The 20607-nt window shown below is 44.7% G+C and overlaps 1 protein-coding gene across 2 annotated transcripts in view; it reads right to left on the reverse strand.

Moving 5' to 3' along the window:
• Positions 1-347: 347 nt before the first annotated feature.
• LOC107223307 (histone-lysine N-methyltransferase MECOM-like) overlaps positions 348-20607 on the reverse strand; it is a 32666-nt gene continuing 12406 nt past the window's right edge. The window contains exons 4-9 of one of the 2 annotated variants that reach the window (XM_046729923.1): positions 15915-16049; positions 13791-13917; positions 6509-6608; positions 4762-4918; positions 823-4644; positions 348-484 (exon numbers count right to left, since the gene is read on the reverse strand). In XM_046729923.1, the coding sequence (XP_046585879.1) occupies positions 2764-4644; positions 4762-4918; positions 6509-6608; positions 13791-13917; positions 15915-16049 (2400 nt within the window). In that variant the 3' untranslated portion in view covers positions 348-484; positions 823-2763. Of the gene's footprint in view, positions 485-822; positions 4672-4761; positions 4919-6508; positions 6609-13790; positions 13918-15914; positions 16050-20607 lie in introns of both variants that reach the window. The other variant, XM_015662950.2, reaches the window with a different exon arrangement.

A 20607-nucleotide genomic window follows, 5' to 3' on the forward strand; every position in this document is an offset into this window, starting at 1 on the left:
TCCTTCAATATTAAGGCTATCATTATTTACACGGCTTCGAATCGCTATCGAGCTTGTTTTACCCGCCTGTTCGACACGATTCCACATCAGTAATCAATGTCCCTTCTATGGTTGGCCACCTCTTCGTAAGGTACCGCCACCAAATGCGTCCCCGGCATGTGTACCGCCGTAGATAATGCAGGGAATGATGATCCATGCACCTTGGATCATAAAGTACATTCGTTAGCGATCGAGTCTTAACAAACTATTTGAGTATCGGGCAGACGCGGAAAATTATGACAAACATGAATACCGATTGAAAGGGCTCGGTATCTATATACCAGTGGCTTTTATTATTTTCAACAAATGCAACAAATGGCGTAGGTGCACTTGCCTTTGTTTAGGCGTGTTTCAGCGACTTCGTTACACACCGTTCAACCTTTCGCCGGTAACGCAGAATCCTGCAGTTTTCTACTGGCCGCCGGTCTATCCAATTGATGCAGTTCTGTGACCATTAAATCGAAGTAAAATATCAATTAAAAAGACGAATGATGGATTTATAGAGCAATTACCAGACTTTTTTTAAATCCAGAAATTGATTATTCGGTTCATTACCAAATATTGTACTATGTAGAAACCATCTCAAATTCAATAAAATATTATTTATATTGTTTATCATCCTTTTCCATAAGTATTATATATTTCTTTTTATGGGTGAAAATTAAAGTGCCGGTGATAATTTGTTAGCTAGTGAAAAAATATACATGGTAACGAACCGGTTTGATTGAAAACTCACAATAAAAATTAATTGTAATATATACAACAGTTTTGTCTTATACTTACACGGCCATCAACGATTGAGAGAACGGAAATTGCGTTCTCCAATGAACTGTTCAGAACTGTTTGCGTCCAGCAAAAGCTTTCCTGAGGTTAATTCGAAATATCAATTGGTTTAGCTGGATGCGATGATCGAGATGTAGACTGAAATAAGATGATTTTAATAAATTGAAGTATATTATTTTAATAGTATAGTAATAATGAAGTACAGATGCTTTTATACAGTATGTATAGATAGACAGAGTCATAATAGATTTTTTACTTAATAATTATAGTCTATCGCTTGGTTAATCTAGACTTATTTAAAATTCATCAATTTATAATATCATATATAATCTACAAGAGAGGAGATATGTAGAACATGTAACATGTTAAATTTTAAAGTGAAAAATAAGTGTTGCCCCATCTCGTGACTTGACTCGTGTGTGATTGTGTGTTTAATTATATTATAAGATATATAGCTTTAATGAACGAATAATAATCGTAGTTTAGAGATCGTGTGCTATGCTAAAAATCTGACAGGGGCGCACTTATCCAATTCTCTAGCTTAGGTACGGAGCACCGAGAAACCGGCGTCATTCACTCCTCAATATTTCGCTTTTTTATTTCCTCTTCAATTAACACGCGGCGTCTTCTTTTATTTCTTTAATAATCACGACACGAGACGAATGCCCCTGATCGCTACTATAATTACTATAATATGTATAATGATAATTTTAATAATAATAATAATATATTAAGAATTACAGAGATTTTTACAAACATTATTACCTAATGAAAATTTGTACATAACTTTTTATAATTCCGTAATTACACTTTTGTTTTTTATTTTCTCTCTCTGTCTTCCTCTTTCACTTTGGCTTGTCAGACTACAAATTTTGACATAGGTTATAACTCGTTCCAAAACCCTTCTTTCTTCTTTTCACTTTTCTCTTTTCATTGACTACAAAATTTGATTTTCATCCATCGTGTATATAAGATTGACATATTTGACTTGAAATTATAGTCATAAATTAACAATAGTAAGCAGTAACACTAATCGTAATAATGAGGATACTAATAATAATAATGATGATGATGATGATGATGATGATGATGATGATGATGATGATGATGATGATGATGATGATGATGATGATGATGATGATGATGATGATGATGATGATGATGATAGTAATAGATTTAATTTTAAGTTGAAATAAAAAATTCGATAAAGCCATAATTAATAATAATTATTATTATAGTAACAATAAATATCAGTGCAGGGGAGAACGAGGACTCACTTTTGAAACATCCTACCGAGAAAATACTCTCTATGGCAAAATTGATCAATATTCATAGTTTAATTTTGAAAAGATCGAGATAATGTTTGAGATATAACGTTTTGAGCCTTGCAAAATGTAAACAATTGCCACAATTTTATTGAAATATTTTGCAACGGTTCACAGAATCAGCTGTAATATAATCCATTAATCAATATCAACGAGATCCTGAATTAAATTTGATTTAAAGCAGGTAGATTTCACAATTTCGGTAGAGCCTTCCCTCACTGAATGAATCTGATAAATTAAATGTAAGTAAGGTCATTGAAAACTTGTTAAAAAAATAGAACAAAAAAAAAAAAAGTCATTAACGTTTGTATTTTGTATCCGATATCTGCATTAAATTATCATTGACGCGTTTTGTAGGAACTAACTATTTAAGGGACTTACTTAGGCAAATAAGGACAAATATATATTAGTTTTGCATTACGCCGTGCACAATTCCAAAGTACAGAGAACTGCCTGTCGAACTATATTATGTCTCCTTCTCTCTTTCAAAAATAAAAAAAAATAAAAATCTTAAAGAAAAGAAAATAAAAATCGGATAGCTAACTAATCACTAAGTAAAGGAAAAGCGGAGCGGCGGTTTCGGGCGAGTTCGACGTCGGAGTCGCCCCGTTGCTGGCTACGTCGATACCTCTATCACTGGTTCGGCGGTATTATTGTTGAGCAATTCCTGCTTATCCCTAAGCTTGAGCTCGAACTGAGGCGACGGCGAGTTGTCCTGTTCCATGGGGGACATGGCGTCGGGCTCCTCGAGGGGTGAGACGCCCTCTTCGCTGTCCTCGTCCTCGTCGTATTCGCCCTCAGGATTCGTCCCGTGAAGGTCGTGAAGTCTGCCCGGCAGGTAAGTGGGGTAGGGGTGAGGAAGGCAGTATCCGTCACCCTCCGCGGTGGCCTTGCCGAAGAAGGACCTTATCTCGTCAAAGCAGGGATCCTCCCGTTCGTTCTCGTTGCTGCTCCCGGGTGAGTCGGCGGCGGAACCGACAACGCTGCCATCCGGAGCCTCGTGTTTCTTCAAATGGCGATCGAGGTTCGTCTGCTGCCCGAAGCACTTTTCGCAAAGCGGGCACTTGAAGGGTTTCTCCTTGTTGTGAATGTTCCTAACGTGGCGTTGGAGATTGCTCGAAATGCTGAAGGACCTGTCGCAGTACTTGCACTTGTAAGGTTGTTCCCCGGTGTGGGTCCGAAGGTGCCTCGTGAGATTTGCCGAACGGGGAAACACCTTGCCGCAGAACTTGCACGCGTACCGATCCTTCGTCTTGATGTGAGGGTGGTGGTGGGGGTGGTGGTGGGGGTGGGACATCACCTCCTGAAACGGCTTCATGCCGGGGAACGCGCCGAGTGGCGGACGGGCCAGGAGGTCGAACCCACCTGGTCTACCGCCACTGGGCGCGTTCATGAGCGACCCTAAAAAATGATACCCACGGGAAGGTCCGAAGGGTGGAAGCGGCGGTAGGAGCCGAGATTCGGGTCCACCACCGGGGGGCAGGGGTCCCCCTGGGAAACCAGGGAACGTCCCGGACGGAGCGCGGTACATGGCGTCCAGTACCAACGGGTGAATGGGCCGTGGATAAGCCATGTGGGGAGGCGCGCTCGTCGGCGGTTGTTCGGCGACGGTGCACGGCGGACTGAGAGCCAACTTCTTCACCCTGGCCCCTATGCGTTCCTCGTCTTTGATCTTCCAGGGATCGGTTATCGCCTCCTCGACGACGGGGACCGGGGAGGAACTGTGACTTCCGGCAATGCTGGGCGTTTGACGTCTCCTTGTCTCGACCCTGAGATCGAGCGGCTGGTCCACGGGTTCCTCCTGCATCGCTTCGGCCTCCGAGCTCTTTTCCACTTTGCACTGCTTCAAAGGCGACTCCTCGTCCGTTTCCGGAGTGGGTTGAACCGGCGGCCTGGCAGGGGACGGCCTGAAGGTCGACGTCGCCTCCTCGGCCGTAGTGGGTGAGACCTTGTTGTGGTGCGTCGGTATCCGAGGTGGCGTGAACCTCTCCTTCTTCGGGCTTTCGCACCGCTTTTCAAGCTCCTCGATCTTCGGCGGGTAGACGAATGAATTGTTGTACAATCCTCCCGCGTTTTGGAACATGCCTGGGTAGGGTCCTAGACTCGGAACCGGGTAGAAGGGCAGCGTACACTGCGGCCGTGGGTAGACGAGAAACGAGCTGGGCCCCGAGGTCGGGAGCTGAGGCATGGCTCCGGTGGGTCCGGGCGGCCCCGTAGAGTCACAGAACCGTTTGTGTTTCGACAGAGCCGATGCTGAGCTGCAGGACTGTCCGCATTTACCGCACTTTATCTGCGCCCTACAGTCAGCGTGCATTCGCCTGTGCCTGCAGAGGTTTGAGAACTGCGTGTAGGCCTTGAAGCATACGTCGCATTGAAAAGGCTTCACGCTGCTGTGGATGTGGGTATGCTGCTTCAGGCCGGAGCTCGTCGCGAACGTCTTGCCGCAGTCCGGACAGGCGTGACTTCGGGCGCCAACGTGATGGGTCCTAATGTGGCGCTGGAGATTTGAGGGATCAGTGAACACCTGGGGAAAGATGGCCGGTACGTGAGTCGAGATGGTGGACTAATAGGGAATTTTTAGCCAACTCGATTTCGAACCACGATCGACTCTTACCTTTGGACAGTTCTCGCACTGGTAGCTCTTCAGGTCACCGTGAACGATCGCCCGATGCCGAACGACCAGTGGCCTCCATGCGTAGCCCTTGTGACACGTTTCGCACCGATATTGCTCCGCTGGATACCTGTGGCAGGTTACCAGGTGGCCATCGAGTCTGTAACAAAATAAAAGTGCACATTAGACACACGATCACCCTCAACGTCTTCCGACGCAAGTTCCGTACAAGTAGATCCACCGCGACAAAAACAAGATGGAATCGTCGGAGCATTCGCAAAACTACCTACGGAGGGCTACGGGATCGCCCCGCGACGGCGATGATATGCCACGAGTCTAGAGTTGATCCAAGCAGAGTCAAGGGTGGTGACTAAGTGAGCAGTTCTCACCATTGCGTGATAACCACCTTCCACCCCCGCGGCCGGCTCCGCCTCCGCCTCCAGCCGGGCTTGAGGGTGCTTCAAAAAGGGTCACGACCAGGGGATGGGGACTTGAGGCACGATAGCGAATCGACACGGGGCAGGGGCACACGGGTACGGGCACGCAACGGTCACGACAGCACAGAACGGAACGGGGATGGGGACATTGATTTTGCCCAGCGAACGACGACGTGTGAAATTTAACCCGGAAAAGATACTCCGCGACCGTGGTTCTAACCACCGGACGATGAACAGGCTGCAAGTGTGCGCCGCAGAGACCAGGGATCCGCTATCTCCAATGATTTCTGTGGCTTTTCCCCGCCGCGCCGATTATCTCTGACGCAAAAGAAATGCTGTCGAGTAACGTCGAGTCGAAGCAGGACGCGTTCTTCGAAAGTCACTCAAAGCCAACCGACAATGAGCCTAAAACCGATTCTATAGTTCTGTATGCATAGATTCTTCCTCTTGGCGGTTTACAGTCCCGGAAGAAAGAGAGTGAGTGAGTGATAAGAGAGTGATAGAGCGAGAGAGAAGGAAGGGGAGAAAAGATTGGGCTTGGCAGTACAAATTGGTACGAAGCTCACAGGCGTCGGAGGAAGGAAATTCGAATTAATAATGCACCGGCAAATTTCTTATGGGAAGCCTATCGAGCGATACGACACATCGCAAACAAAGAGTGTCTATTATATCTAATGGCAAAATCTATAAAGCAAACTAGTTCGGAGTTGAACGCTGCGAAGGCGGGAGACACTCGTCCGGCCTCACACCGTGGTGTCATCCATCACGCCGGGCTGTAATCACGGGTTTGCACCACGCTAGTGGCTCTCAGGTGTTTCGTCACATAAGTATATCAATCCCGCAACCCGACCGACCCTGGCGACCTGTACCTGGGATTACCTAATTTCTACACAACCCTCGCAGGTTGCGTTATGGAATCAACGACGCGCGCCCCCTGCCAAGATTTCCAATTGATAACACGCTCGTACCTGAATTCACCCGGTTAATTAATAATTGACGATCGAGTTTCACCGTTACGAGTTTTTAGTATAACCGATTACCTATCTTTTCATCGAGATAACCTGCCTATGCTTTATACGTGTATATGTCTGGAACGCCGAATTACCGTTTCAGAGGGTGACTTTTAGCATGCGACCATCACTGCCCATGTCTATCTCCCACCTTGGTACAACCTTCGAATTGTGTAACGAAAAACAATTTTTATACACAAATTTATAGTACACGCCCAACATGTACCTGACTCTGAAGTTGTTCGCATTTTTGATGAAAGTTCAAAGCCTACAATTAAGTCAGTGATTTTGTTAAGTACTTACGAGTCGATTTCCTGGAAAGGTTTATCGCAGACCGTGCACCTTATGTCCCCTTCCTTCTCCTCCTCTCTGTCCTCATCGACGGTACCGCTGTGCTGAGAAGCTGAAACAAAAAGAGAAAAATATTAGTTGGATTGATCATAACGAGTCACTCGTGATCTCCGTGTCCGAGCATCTGACCCGATACCTGTTTACTTCAGAATTTAGCTTTACAGGCATGATGAGTATCGCTTGGAATTGAATCGTAAATGGGTAACAGCCCTTTTGCTCGGTGCCATTAAGTCACGTGATTGAGGCCAACGAGCTTCGGTGCAAATAGCGAGTGGAATAGAGGACAACCAGGACTAGCGACAGTGGCGTGACGGATAGGAGAAGCGCCATCGTGTGTCGTGGGAATCACAAGTTGAATTATTAAACCGAACGACTAATGCCTACGTTGAAGCTCAGCCGTAGCTGGCTGAACGAGGAGCGAAACGAAATTGAACAGAGCCAAGCTATCGATGACTCTCGGTGTCGGATTATCGATACACTTTATTACGGAAATTGATTGCGTTGACTCTGATCCATTTTGAATGAATTCTCGATAAAAACTAATACGGATAAGAAATCCGCAAAGTTTTTCGTGTTCTGAAAAACGGTGTGTTTCAATATGTTTCATCCTGTAAATCGCACGGGGGCGGGAAAAAATCTAAAACTTATCCACTGATTGAACAAAAAAACGATGTATCGAATTACGTGACACTGAGTAAAACTGACTTCTGAATTACACGCAGAATCCAAGATGCCTCTATGAAGGGTCCTGACGATTTCCAAAACAACCACGAGAAGAAGTCACTGTGCACCGACTGCGATCCGACACACAACTCGTCCTAAAGACAATAGAAACAACGATGCTCCAGTTAGAGCGCCAGGTCCTCGAATAAACGGATGCGGTCGGGGTGCTCGGGCTCGTTTCCTATTGGCCGTTGCGTCCAGGATACCGTCCAATCCTAACCAGCCCCGGGACACCCCCGCGGCAGGAATACCACAGCCGACGATTGCTCGAGTCAGGAAGTTGAGAGCGGTAAATCATATGCAGAACCAAATGCCCCAAATTTGAAAATTCTTGTTTCAAAATAACTTTCGAGAATTGCACCCGGAGTATTATACGTTTTTTTTTTCTTTTTAATATTGTTTCCCCCTGGCTTGTAGATTACGAATTACGAATTACGAGTTATGTTCTCAAAAGTTGTGTCTTTACGGCTTTCCTACCTGTCCGAAGATCTGATACGAAGAAACTTCCTTCGATGTAAGAAGAAAGCGAAGCGATGGCAGTAGGCAGCTGATCCGAGCGTCAACTTGCGCACTCGACGCGAGGACTGATTGTGAAAGAGCTGGGAGCTGGTCAGAACTTCGTCGAGGATAACCGCAGGGACAAGAAGCGGCTCGGCTGCGGCCGAATAGCTTCGCACGTCGTGAGCGCCGACAAGGGACGGGATAATTATTAATGGTAGGGATCATCGGCGCGCTCTCGAATTAAACCGGCGATAAAATGGGCCCCATGAATGATCTCAACGGTTATTTAAATCTCCTGTTATATGCACTTGGCGGCCATATGGCTGCGGCGGTGGCCCCCAACGGACCGCCATGGGAACCGGGTACGGCCACGTACGGGAACCTCCTCCGACGCCGGCACGTTTTACACCCTCTGCTCACCCCGAACGCAGTGTTAATCGCACGTCTATCTAAAACTAATTACCGCTTACGGGGGCCGAGAGGCCTTCGGGCATTTCTCGCTTCTGTGCTTTATCCTTCAGTTTTTAAAGGGATGCGGTCAACCTCATTGTAGACCATCTCGGCTTTACTTTCCGTATTACCGAGAATTCGTCATTTTCATTCTTCTCCATTCAGCGGTTCGATCCTTACTGTTGCGGTAAAGTCGCTGCTTGATAAATACTTATCCCGGTCATGCTTTTACGTGTATTAGGGTCTTTCAGTAAAAAATATTTACGGTTTTCCACCACGGCACCCCCTAAAAAGTTTTTTTAGGACGAATGAAAAATCCTGTCAAAAGATGACAGTTCTACGTTATGCGGAAGTTCGCGCTCGGTTGATTTTTCACTGTTATACAATTTTTTAAATTTATGAAGTGACGTGAATTAATTTTTCTGCTCATTGCTTACATCAATCACAATATCATATTATATCACAGAGAAGACCCACACTTGTAATATCAAGACTCCGGTTGATGTATCGTTGCGTTATGTATTGTGATCTTTGGATCGAATATAAATGTCAGGAAAGAAATAGTAACTGAAGTGCTACAACGTGTGATTTCACAAATTCATAACAACGTATAAAAAAAAAAGTAAAAAATCTAATGAGCACGACATTCCACATAACGTAGAACGTTCATATTTTTACAGAATCTTTCTTTTAACCAAAACAAACTTTTTAGGGGGTCCCACGGTGGAAAATCGTGAATTATTTTTTTCCGAAACACCGTTAACGTACATAGATGTTCCGTACACCATCAAACTTTTCAAGGTATCACCACGTAAATGACGAGCATTACAATTTCTGACGCAAATACGTAACTTCAGTACAGCTGTCTTTTTCATTGGGAGGAACTGCTTTATCTAATCACACTTATGAACGGTGGTTTAGACTGTCCGGGAAAAATTCGTTGAATTGAAGTACTGCTAATATTCCTATTCAACATGACGTGCATAAAATATGTTATTGACCATGACATTAAAAACATCGAAGTAAATTTTACTTTCAAAAAGCTGTTCTAAATTCATCGCAATAATATGATAACATGCTTGAATGTTGAAATCGTAGAGGATCAAAATTACCAAAGACTCTTGGTGAAATATAAAAATATTTTTTGGAGAAGAGGAAAGAATGATTTGAAAACGTCTTTTCAAATCTTCAATGTGTTTTCAAGTTCAATACATTCACTGTCCTGCGTATTAATTTACTGGATGAGAATTTCCCGCTAGGGCGTGCGGCAAACCGTCACAAGAACATACAGAGCAAACGTTCAATGTGGGCGACGAATAATAAAGTGCAGCTAGCCACAGATAGGCGTATATGTTTAACGTAATCCTAACGTATAATACGCTGGGAATCCGATGGACCCCCGGCGAGGTAGCCTTGCGGAAAGTCAACAGGTGGGATCCACCGGCGTAGCGAAGTCCGTTGGACTGCGGAACACCCGGGTAGCCGAGGACGCGCGGCCTGGGAAAAAGTAACCGAAATCAATTCAAGTGACTCTGCGTACGTTTGCGGGGAATCGCGTCATCCGGCCGACAAAGGGTGGAAGCGATGTGGAATTACGACGGAAAGAAAGAAGTAAACAGGAGAACAAAGATTCTCGATACGTATAACTAGAGCTCGTCTGGTTCAATAAGATACGCATCTGCGGGTTCGCGATTCGCACGTGTTCACGAGGAAGTGAAAATTACGTAACTGAGAGGAAAAAACAAGAAGTTGAAATTACAAATAAGATATAATATTACATTTATTATACGTCCGGAATGTGATGTGTGAAGATCTTGCTGTGTAAAAAATAACGTTCACACTGCGCAAACAACGGAAACGGCAAAATCGTGAAATCTGATGAGGAAAAGGTGGATAAAATATAGTTTAAAGAGAAAAGAAGAAAAGAAAGAAAAATTACTCCTGCGTCGCAGCGGCGTAAAACGCGTATAATATATGTCAAGGTTGCATCGCTGCGCCGATCATCGCTCGAGCCAAAAGTCAAATAGACGCGTCATTAGTTTCGAGGCGTCGGATCAGATAGGGCTGCGCGTGTACCGCCGCTGGGCGCGTGCCCCATTGTGTCGTACCCCTTTTTTGGGTCGTGTTTTTTTTTTAACTTCTCTCTTTGCTACGACTTTGCTTGCTTTTTATCCTTTTTCTATCCTGGACCCGGTTACGCGCGTGTTAATCGACAAAGCGCGTCATAAATTATCGAAACCCCTAATAGAGACGTGGAGGAAAAAACTAATGGCTTGCGAAAAAGTGGGTAGCACAGAATATGTCTCGGGAACTATAATAACTCACACACGCGTTAACACCGAGCGCGGATCCTTCTGAACGCGTTTACGCCCATCCGTGGTTAGGCGCCTGATGGTGGAATCCGGCCTCACGATCTCTTGCGGTTTCCCACCCTCGTACGCCGTAATCGCATTATATACTTAAATCGTATGTAAATTGTATACATAGTTACGAAACTCTACAGTCTGCCCGGAAACTGCGCTGTTGTAATCTTAAAACTGCGATGCAACGCCATTTAAAGTCAGTCCCATATTACAGTTAATGGCGAGATCAGGTTAATCAGTAATCTAAGTCGCTTGATATCCCATAAAAATGACTTTGGAACCATGGGTGCAATTCCAAATAAAATTTGGTATGTGAAGAACCAGATAAGAAAGAGAAAAAAAAAATGCCAGCAGAACATCGGTTATGAAACAGCGGCGCCGTTTTACAGAGCAGAGACACGTGCCTCCCTTAGTACAGAATGTAAAACGAAATGGCGATCTGACGCGATATAATATCCGAGGTTAAGCCGCGATTTGAATTCATCTATATATGCATACACACACCTATGACGTATGGGGGACAAATGCGAGGACGCGTGTCCGTATTTTTTCGGCCGGTAGTTTAGCCGAATGGGCGACCCGACGTAGGCGTGTTAAAGCGATTCTATCCCCCGAAAGAAATATGTAGACACGATTCGTGTATAGCTACAGCGTTTTGTGCGTATGTAGGGAATAAAAAAAAAAAAAAAAACGCGTACGCTTCTGCAGCGAACTGCATGGGGAGACGGGGAAAATCCGGGGGAAAAGCCATTGCAGGGGCGCAGATGCCCGTCGCAAGGGTTGCTCGGCCCGCTTACGCCTGTTTGACATCATTATTGCGATTATATTTTGCTCAGCATTGTCGCCCGCCGCCTCGGGGGGAAGTTGTTCTCTGCTGCAGTGCAGGAGCGTTTTGAGATATGAGAACGTCCCGGGTGACACGTGGTCGGCGTTTATAAACTGCTAATTCGTATAGATGCATATTTTCCGGCCACCCGGAGGCGCCGATTGCGCGCTACGTTGAGCCTACTTTAATTTCTTAATTAATTTTACAAATTAACGTTTATATCGCTGGGGTGAACTTAATTGCAACGGCATGTCCCGGCTCTAAAAGTGTCTCGTAAAAATACTCCTTAATTTTCAACCACTCCGCAGCGCCCCTGCAGCCGGTAAAGATATGCCGAGCACGCGCCCCGCGCAATTAGCCCCTAAGAAGTTATGGGAATTCTTGGGAATTCTCTGGTCGCTAGTAGTCACGGGCTGAACTTGACGAAAAATTCATCTAGGAACCTGCGCGACCAGTCGTTCGTTCCTCGGAGCTTGTATCTGCAGCGTTTCATCCAAAACCGAACGTCATTGGGTCGGAGAATGGCGAATGATTTGAAAAGAATCAGAGACGGGGGATTTGTTTTGGTCGCATTACGATGGTTCCGACTCACCCCCGAACCCCCGTTGACTTGTACCGCTCGTTGATGCCACTTATACTCCCTGATACGTGGCTCGAGTAATTACGGATAAACATTTGACCGGAACTAGCGGCGTCCATTTCCGGCACAGCTTGACTCGTGACTCCCCCGGAGGGTTGGAGGGTGAGTGTCGGTTGATCGATATTTTAACGAATGTGTATCGCTCGGAGTTCATCAAACGCAAACGAGTGTTCCGAGAATAATCAGTATCGAATTTTTGCGAGACGAAACTTTATTAAAAAAGTTTTGGAGTGCTTCGTGCTTGCAGGAGTAGAAGAGAATGGGGAGGGTAAAAAACGAACCGTCGACAAAAATTAAATGAGCGGAGAAGCCGAAGGTAAAGAACAGCGTTGTAAAAATTATTGCCGAAATCGCAACAGTTGCCGCGGCGCGCGTGCAATTCGATTCAACTTTGATAATTAGCACCGTTTTAATTACCACCACCCGGCATCCGGCCTTCGCATAATCTTGACGAAACTCTGTACACCCTTCCAAATCTCTTCTTCAGCCTTATACAGTCGCGTTGTCAACGATCGTTTCGGAGTCACGATCTAATTTATATAATATTTCTGTCGATAAATTCAAATCCAACCTCATCACGTTCAGACGCTCGATGAGAATAAATTTCGAACAATTTTTCGTATAATTCATTGATCGGACGATTTTTTCTTTGGATCTTATTTTCTATCGTTTCAGGTGCTTTGCTCTATCTGTCCATGGAAGTGTATGTCTTTATCAACTTATAGAAGGTTATACAAGCATCTCATTTGCCCACAGTAAAATTGTAAAATACATAGGGTTCGATACTTAATCTTGTTCGATTGAAACTCAAGAGTATGCACTTGAACCAGAAAAAAAGTGCGGAATATTTTATTTCGTTCAAAGATGAATGGGATCCGAAGTCGAAATAGCAAGTTAGAATAAGAGAAAAACCCCCTTAAAAAATCTTCACTGACAGTCAAGACGAATGAAACGACTTCTCGACGACGCAATAAAAGCGAATCTGTCCAGATTCGAATAACACAAGCCAAGATATCAACAATTTGCTCAGATTTAATTCCATTTCATAATTACAGGTACGTTGTTTCATTCGCGTTCACCATCATCGGCGCACACGACATAACCGGAAATTTTTTAAACGATTTTCGTCCCCTCACCTGACCTTCGACTCAGAAGAAAGTACGTTGTTACTCAACGATCCTTAACCATTATCGATGACAAAGTACAGCAGTGTATTTGACGATTATTTCTACGACGCAGACTCGTGCGTTCGAATCGTTGATCCGACGCTAGATGGGAATGATGTTAACTCCACTTTACGAGTACTCCCCGAATCCGTTGTGCAGCGGACACGCGTGCGGCGAAAGACAAAAAAAATCGGTGAGCGTACCGAGAGAGACGGTTGGCCAGGTGAATCACGCCGAGTTCGTCGAGGCGTGACGACCTGCTACGAGCGGCGACTATTTGGGCTGGGTTGCGACCCGACTTTGGTGCGAATCACGAGTCACCGATCACGTTTGACCCCCAGGACCCGGTATCTGGGCCTATCTACCCTTGCGCTGCAAGTCCGCCTGTCCTGCGGAGCACCTGCCTGCAGTTCTGTACCTACCCTGCATATGCATACCTGCCCTGAGTTGCGCCGGCTAATGGCGTACGCACGAGACTCGATTCGAAGCGTATCGTTCCACGCGAGGAGTCACAGGGCGGAACGATGTGTTTAACATATGTACCGTGTTACAATTTCGCACTTACCGGTCTCCTTGTCGCTCCTGTCCTCCACCGTGTTTTCACCGAGCATATCCTGCAGCTGGAGCGGCTCCCGCGAACCCAGAAGCAGCTCCTCGCCCGCTGCTATATCTCGAATCGTTTCGTACACCACCTGCGATCGGAAGGTTTATGTTACGTATTTATGACGGGGATGAAGCGGGTTTAGGAGATGAATTCGTCTTCCAAAAATCGGATCCTGGGAATTGGGGTAACCTTCGCTTTCTCTTCGACGTGTAACTAGAGTTGCTAGTTTTTCAGCGTTCATCAAAATTTTTTGAAATCACAATTGTTGAATTGTGTTGTTTCAATGACGACGTTTTCAACTTTCAAATTATTTGCAATTCCTGTTTGTTTCTTGAAAGAAACTCTATGCAATATGGTCAGATTCTATTTATCGTCAGTTCGTGCATTTTTTTTAATTCATTGAAAATTCATTGTGATAAGAGTTAAATGAATGACAACAATCGAATAACGTGAACATTGCTCGAAGAATAATATTAAAACTATGATCTGTTACAAAAACCGTGACAAATATATACTCGGAAAAATTCGTCGAAGCGACCAAAAATATTACTATTCCCACTACTTTCACGTGAAATAAAGATGTTTCTACAAAAACAAATTGACACCACAATACGAAAAATTCTGTTGCGATTGCGAAATCAGATCCATACATTGAAATCATTTTTTGGAGGTTGCGAAATGATTTTTCAATTATTGCAATCAAATAAGTCATCGTTTCAACTTTTAATAGCGATATAGGCATATGTGACATTGTTAGTGGTTCAAAATATTCTCAAGTCATTGTTATGGATGATTGAAAAGATATGGCTGAAAACGATAGCTATACCTTTTAGATTTTCGAAAAGATAAATAGTCGAATAAAACTGACCATGCAAATTGAATCTAATGCGCAAAGTTTTTAGGTTCCAAATTTTGCATAAAAAAAAAAAACACCTGTCAGGCTATACTTGAAATCTTCTCATATTCTTAGAGCAATTATTTGATTGTTTCTGGTATTTTGTTTTACCCCGAAAAAAATGTTCTTCTAAGCTTGCCTATGAATTGATTTTGTCGAATGCTCAAAAGTCAGTGTTCTCCAAGTGTAACACATAAAAGATAGATAATTTGTACGATCTACGAATCGCGTTAGCACTCATCATTTTCTTTTTCCGTCCATCCTGACTTTTTTCGATTCGCAGGCGTAGCACATGAAAGAAAAAACGCAGCATCGACCGATTCACCCTTGAATAAATCAATCAGAGTCGTAATCGACGAGCCGAGTGATTACAGTGACGCTGGGTCGTGATAGGCAGTCACTTTTCCCTCTCTTCACGAATCGGGGATAGAACCCCCAACTCCCGCGGCAATGAAAACGCCGGGGCTCGACGACTTAATAACCAAACACCCCGAGTTGAGTTTCCTCTCGTATAATACACGCATACGAGTGTCATGTGTCTCCGTTCGCACCGTGAGTCGCTTTTGATCCGGTCTCGGTTCGTCGTTTCCCGGTTTTGACCCTGCAGCCCCTGCAAGCTTGCAGAGTGACCTCAGACGGCCCCGAGTCACTCGGACCTTGAAATTGACGCGTGGATGGCACGGAATAATGCAGCTACTGCGAGAGCCGTAAAACTCATTTTTTACAATAAATATCCCGATCATTTTCAGCTTTTTTCATTGTCGCAGCCGGTTATCGCGGAGTGAATTGCCCCGAGGGGCGCGGACATACTTCATGACGAATTAACGGCTTAACGATACTAACATATGTTGGAACGAGCGCTAAATGGAGTTAACTCGTTTGTTTGGTCAGTTTCAATTCCATTCAATCGATTGGTATTTGCAACTGACGCCGAGTCTGTTGTTTTTTCTAATTGCAGCGTGCGGCAGGTCGACAGAAAATGAGGCTTTATAATGAAGCATTCCGCAGGTGCTCGAACGCATAATATCTGTATTTTTTTCCTTTCTTTTTTTTACTTTTAACTCGTGAACCAATCTAAAGAAAATAATGCAGTTCCTTCAGTCTGACATTTCAAAGACACCAGAAACGGAAGTTCAGCGTAATGATCTTGAAAGATAGTATTTGAATCCTTGGTAAATAAAATAACTTACCTGTCCACCAATCAGAACATGGCGCATGTTGACAGCGTGCATAGGACTGCGCACACTTCGAATATACTTGAGCCAATTACTCGCTTCGTGAGATGCGTCGAGCCATCCTCTGACACCGCTTCCAGCAATACGTATCTGTAATTCGCAATGGAAATGATAGAAAGCTCGAATTAGGAACGATAATCAAAGATGTAAGAGAAATTCTTCATCAGTAAATTAAAAATATCAAACCAATTCCGAGATATTTAAAACTAGGTACTCTTGAAGATAAAAAAAATTGCCACTACGCGTTTCTCATCAATTGCAGTGATTTTTGTGGTTACAGTTTGACGTCCCCACGTAGCAATATAGGTATTATTAAATGTTGAATTGGCCTAGATTCGGCATTCGCATAATTTGTTTTCGATTTCGGCATCGTTGGAAACCGCGACGCTCTCCCTAAATGAGTCTCATTCAAGGGAAAGCCGGTGTAGCCGAATCGGCCTAGCGTGTCGTCGCCCTGCGACGGATCATCCCGCACATGGACCACGACAGCACCTTGCAGCTTTTTCTTCCGCCTTCGCCCGAGCACCACACGGACCTTCGGGGGCTGGGAGAAGTGATTTTTCCAATTGTCTCGCGGACGCCCCGTTCGCACCCTTGCGTAACCACGCGGCGTTCAACCCCTGGCACCGTCACGCGTGGCAAGCCAAGCATCGCACCCCGCGGAGGAGCGAGCGTTATTTTCTTCCCGCAACAGCCTCGCTTCATCATCGCATTAGCAAGTGCAACGCTCCGACCGAATCCCACAGCTTTTACTATCGCCATTCCCACCCCATTCCAACCCTCGCGCGTATCAGCCGCCCGTCAAATGTCCCGTTTTTCGAACTTCTCTCCCGATTTTTAGTCGAGGCATGCCATTTTCACATACTTTTTTGATGGTATTTATTATAAACGGAGTCTTTATTTATATTAAATAATATTAAATAATTTGATGAAATGTAAGAACGATATTCGAAATAGTAGTATAAGTAAAATTGACAATAACTTTGGAACAATAATTATTACTGCAACAAGCGTTCGTACGAAAACTTTTCACTGGTCAGTCAACTGTTTCATCTGCTTTTTCGGGCTAAACTTTTACATACGAGTCAACCGAGCTACGTAAGTTGATGAAATATAACGCATGATGTTAGTCTTTTTTTTCTCCGTGTATGTACAATGCTCGTGCTGCAAGAGCTGGAAAACTCTTCCTCGAATATTTTATCAGCTAACAGGGGGAAATCAGGCTGCGGGACTAACCGCAAAGATACTTATGAACTCCACACTGCATACAAAAATACCGTACGAGGAAACACGGATGTATTTTTTATCTCGATAAAGCAACGAGTCTTGCACTGAGATCGACCCAATGCTGTCTCGTCGAAGTTTCTACATTGGGTAATGTATGTACGCATAATGCTTCAAATAACGAAACGAACATTCGCGGTTGTCGGTAATACAGAGAACTGCGATAAGCTCGACTGCTTTTTTCATCGACGAACACGCTCACCCCACCTGTCTGTACCCTAGGTAATTCTGCTCACCTTCTGGAAAATCGATAACCGACCTGCAGGTGGAAAAGTGGCTACCGTTCGCCCATAGATCTGTTGACGTATCTACTTTTTACGTTATAATAATGTACCTGCGCGTCGGTATAACGCTCAATCGTACTACGTAGAATTTTCGGTGTTTGATGGTGTTTAATCTTTACAGAAAGCATACTTAAGTGCGGCTGATACGATCTATCGCTATCCAATTCATGCATAATCTCCAAACTAAAACTAATTAGTCGCACACATAGTTTAGATATTATATATGGTTTGGTATACACCATGATTTCATAGTATGGAATTTGAATCTGGAGAAAGAAAAATTGAACGATGGTTGATTGGAGCCAAAAACCGGGTAATTTTGTCAATTTCACAAAAATAATGTTCTTTCTCGTTTTTGAAAACAATGAACGTAACCGAATTAAAAGTAAATAGCATTTGATGGCTGACAAGGCGTTGCAGGCAAGTATCGGATCATCCGTTCTAAACGTCGAAGTGCCAGCAGGATGCGCTGAGAATTCTTGAGCGATGACAATTAAGTGGGACCTATCGTTTGCGCGGTAGCTAATCGCAGGAAACAGTTGTCACTGATGGGAAAAACCTGTCGAATAATGAAAACAGCAGGATAATCCGGCAGGCTTACGCACGGACCGACGCTTCCAGAGGACACTGAGAGACCCGAATGGGAAAAGCTAGATGCGGCTGATCCCCGCAGCAGGAAACCACCGCACCGCTAACACCGTTCATTCACGGATCGGATACCTTGAAAATTTTCTTTCATAAATGAAACTGGACAAGTTCTTCCCATCCAAGCTGACCCTGACTACGCCGCTCTGATAACATCCGCATGTCGTGAAAACTGGCGTTGCTGCGGGAAATTCCCTCTTGCTCGGGCTTCGAGAAGCGTTCGTTCCTTGGCTGCTTTCGGCGCACCTTTGTGTCAATCTCGACAATAACTCGAGGAGAGATCGTCGGAGATGTTCGACCGATTTTCGGTCCTGGAGCATCGAGCCGGCGGCTACGAGACAGTGGTTAAGGACCGTTCCGGGAAACTGGTCACGCACAGGACTCGCGACAGCAGTCACAATGCGGAGAAAGTATCCTGGCCGGGTGTCAACTGGGATTAGGATCGCAAGTCCGTCACACCTACTACAATAACGTGTTAACTCAGGACCCAGCGGCGTCGCGCGCCCGCGGCCGCATCGCTCCTCCGTAGGGTTTCCGGCCCTGCGGAAAAGTAAACTCGGCCGCTCCGCCATTGCCCTCGCAGCGGGGCGTATTTTCGCTTTGTCGGCACGAGGCGCATGTGCGGACAATCCGGGACACAGATTTGTCTCCCTGAGAATCCTCCGGTCTTCTAATCGTTTTCACTCGGTTTTTTCTTCTTTTTCCCCTTCCTCGTCCTACCGAATTCCGAAATTTTAGTCCCGCACGAGCGTTTCTTCCGCGTGGGGATAAAAGCCGCGGAGGCTTACTACGCGGATGAAGCACGTTCGCCGCAACGAGTCATTATATTTTTTATAATTTTTCATTCTCCTGTATTCATTTGTTTATTTATTTATTTTTCTTGCTCGTCAGACCGCCTCTCGTCGAGATCTGCGATACGTCATACGTCGTGTCTAATTGCTGGTTTGGCCGAGCAGTAATCCGTCACATTGCCTCGAGTGGCGTCGCGTCCTTGGCAACATAGTTCTAAAGCTTTAAGAGAAAGTTTTAATTATTTATACAAAAACGCGACGCTGGCAAGTTGCCGTGCTATACGAAGCGAGAAAATAATATTAAATGAAGAATAAATATAAATATAAAAAATAGGAGGGACCAGAGGGGAAAGCGAAGTGAAAGACTGATGACCGTGAGTACAGAGGCGAACGTGAACGCGGAAGAGGAAATTTGCAAAATGAAATGGAGAAAAAAAAAAAGAAAGAAAAACGTATTTGCAACGCTCGCTAGTTCAGTTAGTTGCGTATAAATAATAATTATGCACTTCTGCACGGCCCTTGCATAGAAACGACCTGCAGACTAAAAGGGAATTGCTAAAATTGGCAGAAACTGCACCACCATTTCAATTAAGTTAGATTTAAACCTATAAACTGCCGGTGCTCACTTGCTACGTGCATACTGAATGTAGGAATGCACTTCCAGCTTAAACTCAACGTGAATAATAATTATATCTCCGCGTACATGGATATATATAACAGGCTTAACGAGCGTTCAACTTACATGTGTGTGGAAAAGACTTTGCTGTATGATCTCCGCGCTACTGAAATTCCAACGTTGTTAAAGACGAATGAAATGGCAAACGATGCCTGCAGATACTTAGCCTGGCTTGGCTCGGCTAGACCGACGGTTACACCGCGTAATTGACGTTTCTTTCTCGGGAGGAACAGCCGCGCATGATATGCTGATGCGGTATCGCACCCGCTTCGTAGACGCTTGTACTCTGTGTAATATGTGTACACAAGATGCAGATGGTGACATGGGTGGCAATTAAAATTGACAGATCGGAAACCCGAGTAAACCACATCCTACTGAAACCAAGATATTCTTCTAATTACATAACGGCTCGTCGTTACTGCTACACGGAAAGATTACCGACCGCTGCTCCAAACTGACGAGTTTTTTAAAATCCACGCCACTTTCGCATTTATTTATTTTCCGGTTACGAAACTTTGTCTAAGATGTGTCGTAGTTTTGCGAAAGAACGCACTTCGCACGTATTGCTTCTTCGATTATACAATTCATGAGGTTCGTAATGAAATTCTGAAACATCCTCAGGATAATAACTCACACTGCATCTAAGAGCGAAGCTTGTCAACCACGATTACCGAGAAAGACAACGATAAAATGAGAGCTGCAATACAGCACAGAGTGAAATAGTGAACGAACAATCTCCGACGTATCAGAGTTTGACCTTGCAACCGCACTGATTAAGAATCCTGCAAGCTAACAGCTTCGTTCCATTAAGTGGACAAGCGGCGTAGCGATCGTAAGCCGAAGTGGAAGGGAAAAAAATGGGATGTTTACCGATCGGAAAGGACGAGCAGGACATGCGGCTGGATGATCCTGCGCCACATGGGGTACGCGTAGACTGCAAGGTGACGGACGGACCAGATGATCGTCTC

The sequence above is a fragment of the Neodiprion lecontei genome, chromosome 1 (genome assembly GCF_021901455.1).
Source record: "Neodiprion lecontei isolate iyNeoLeco1 chromosome 1, iyNeoLeco1.1, whole genome shotgun sequence".
Taxonomy (NCBI): Eukaryota; Metazoa; Arthropoda; class Insecta; order Hymenoptera; family Diprionidae; genus Neodiprion; species Neodiprion lecontei.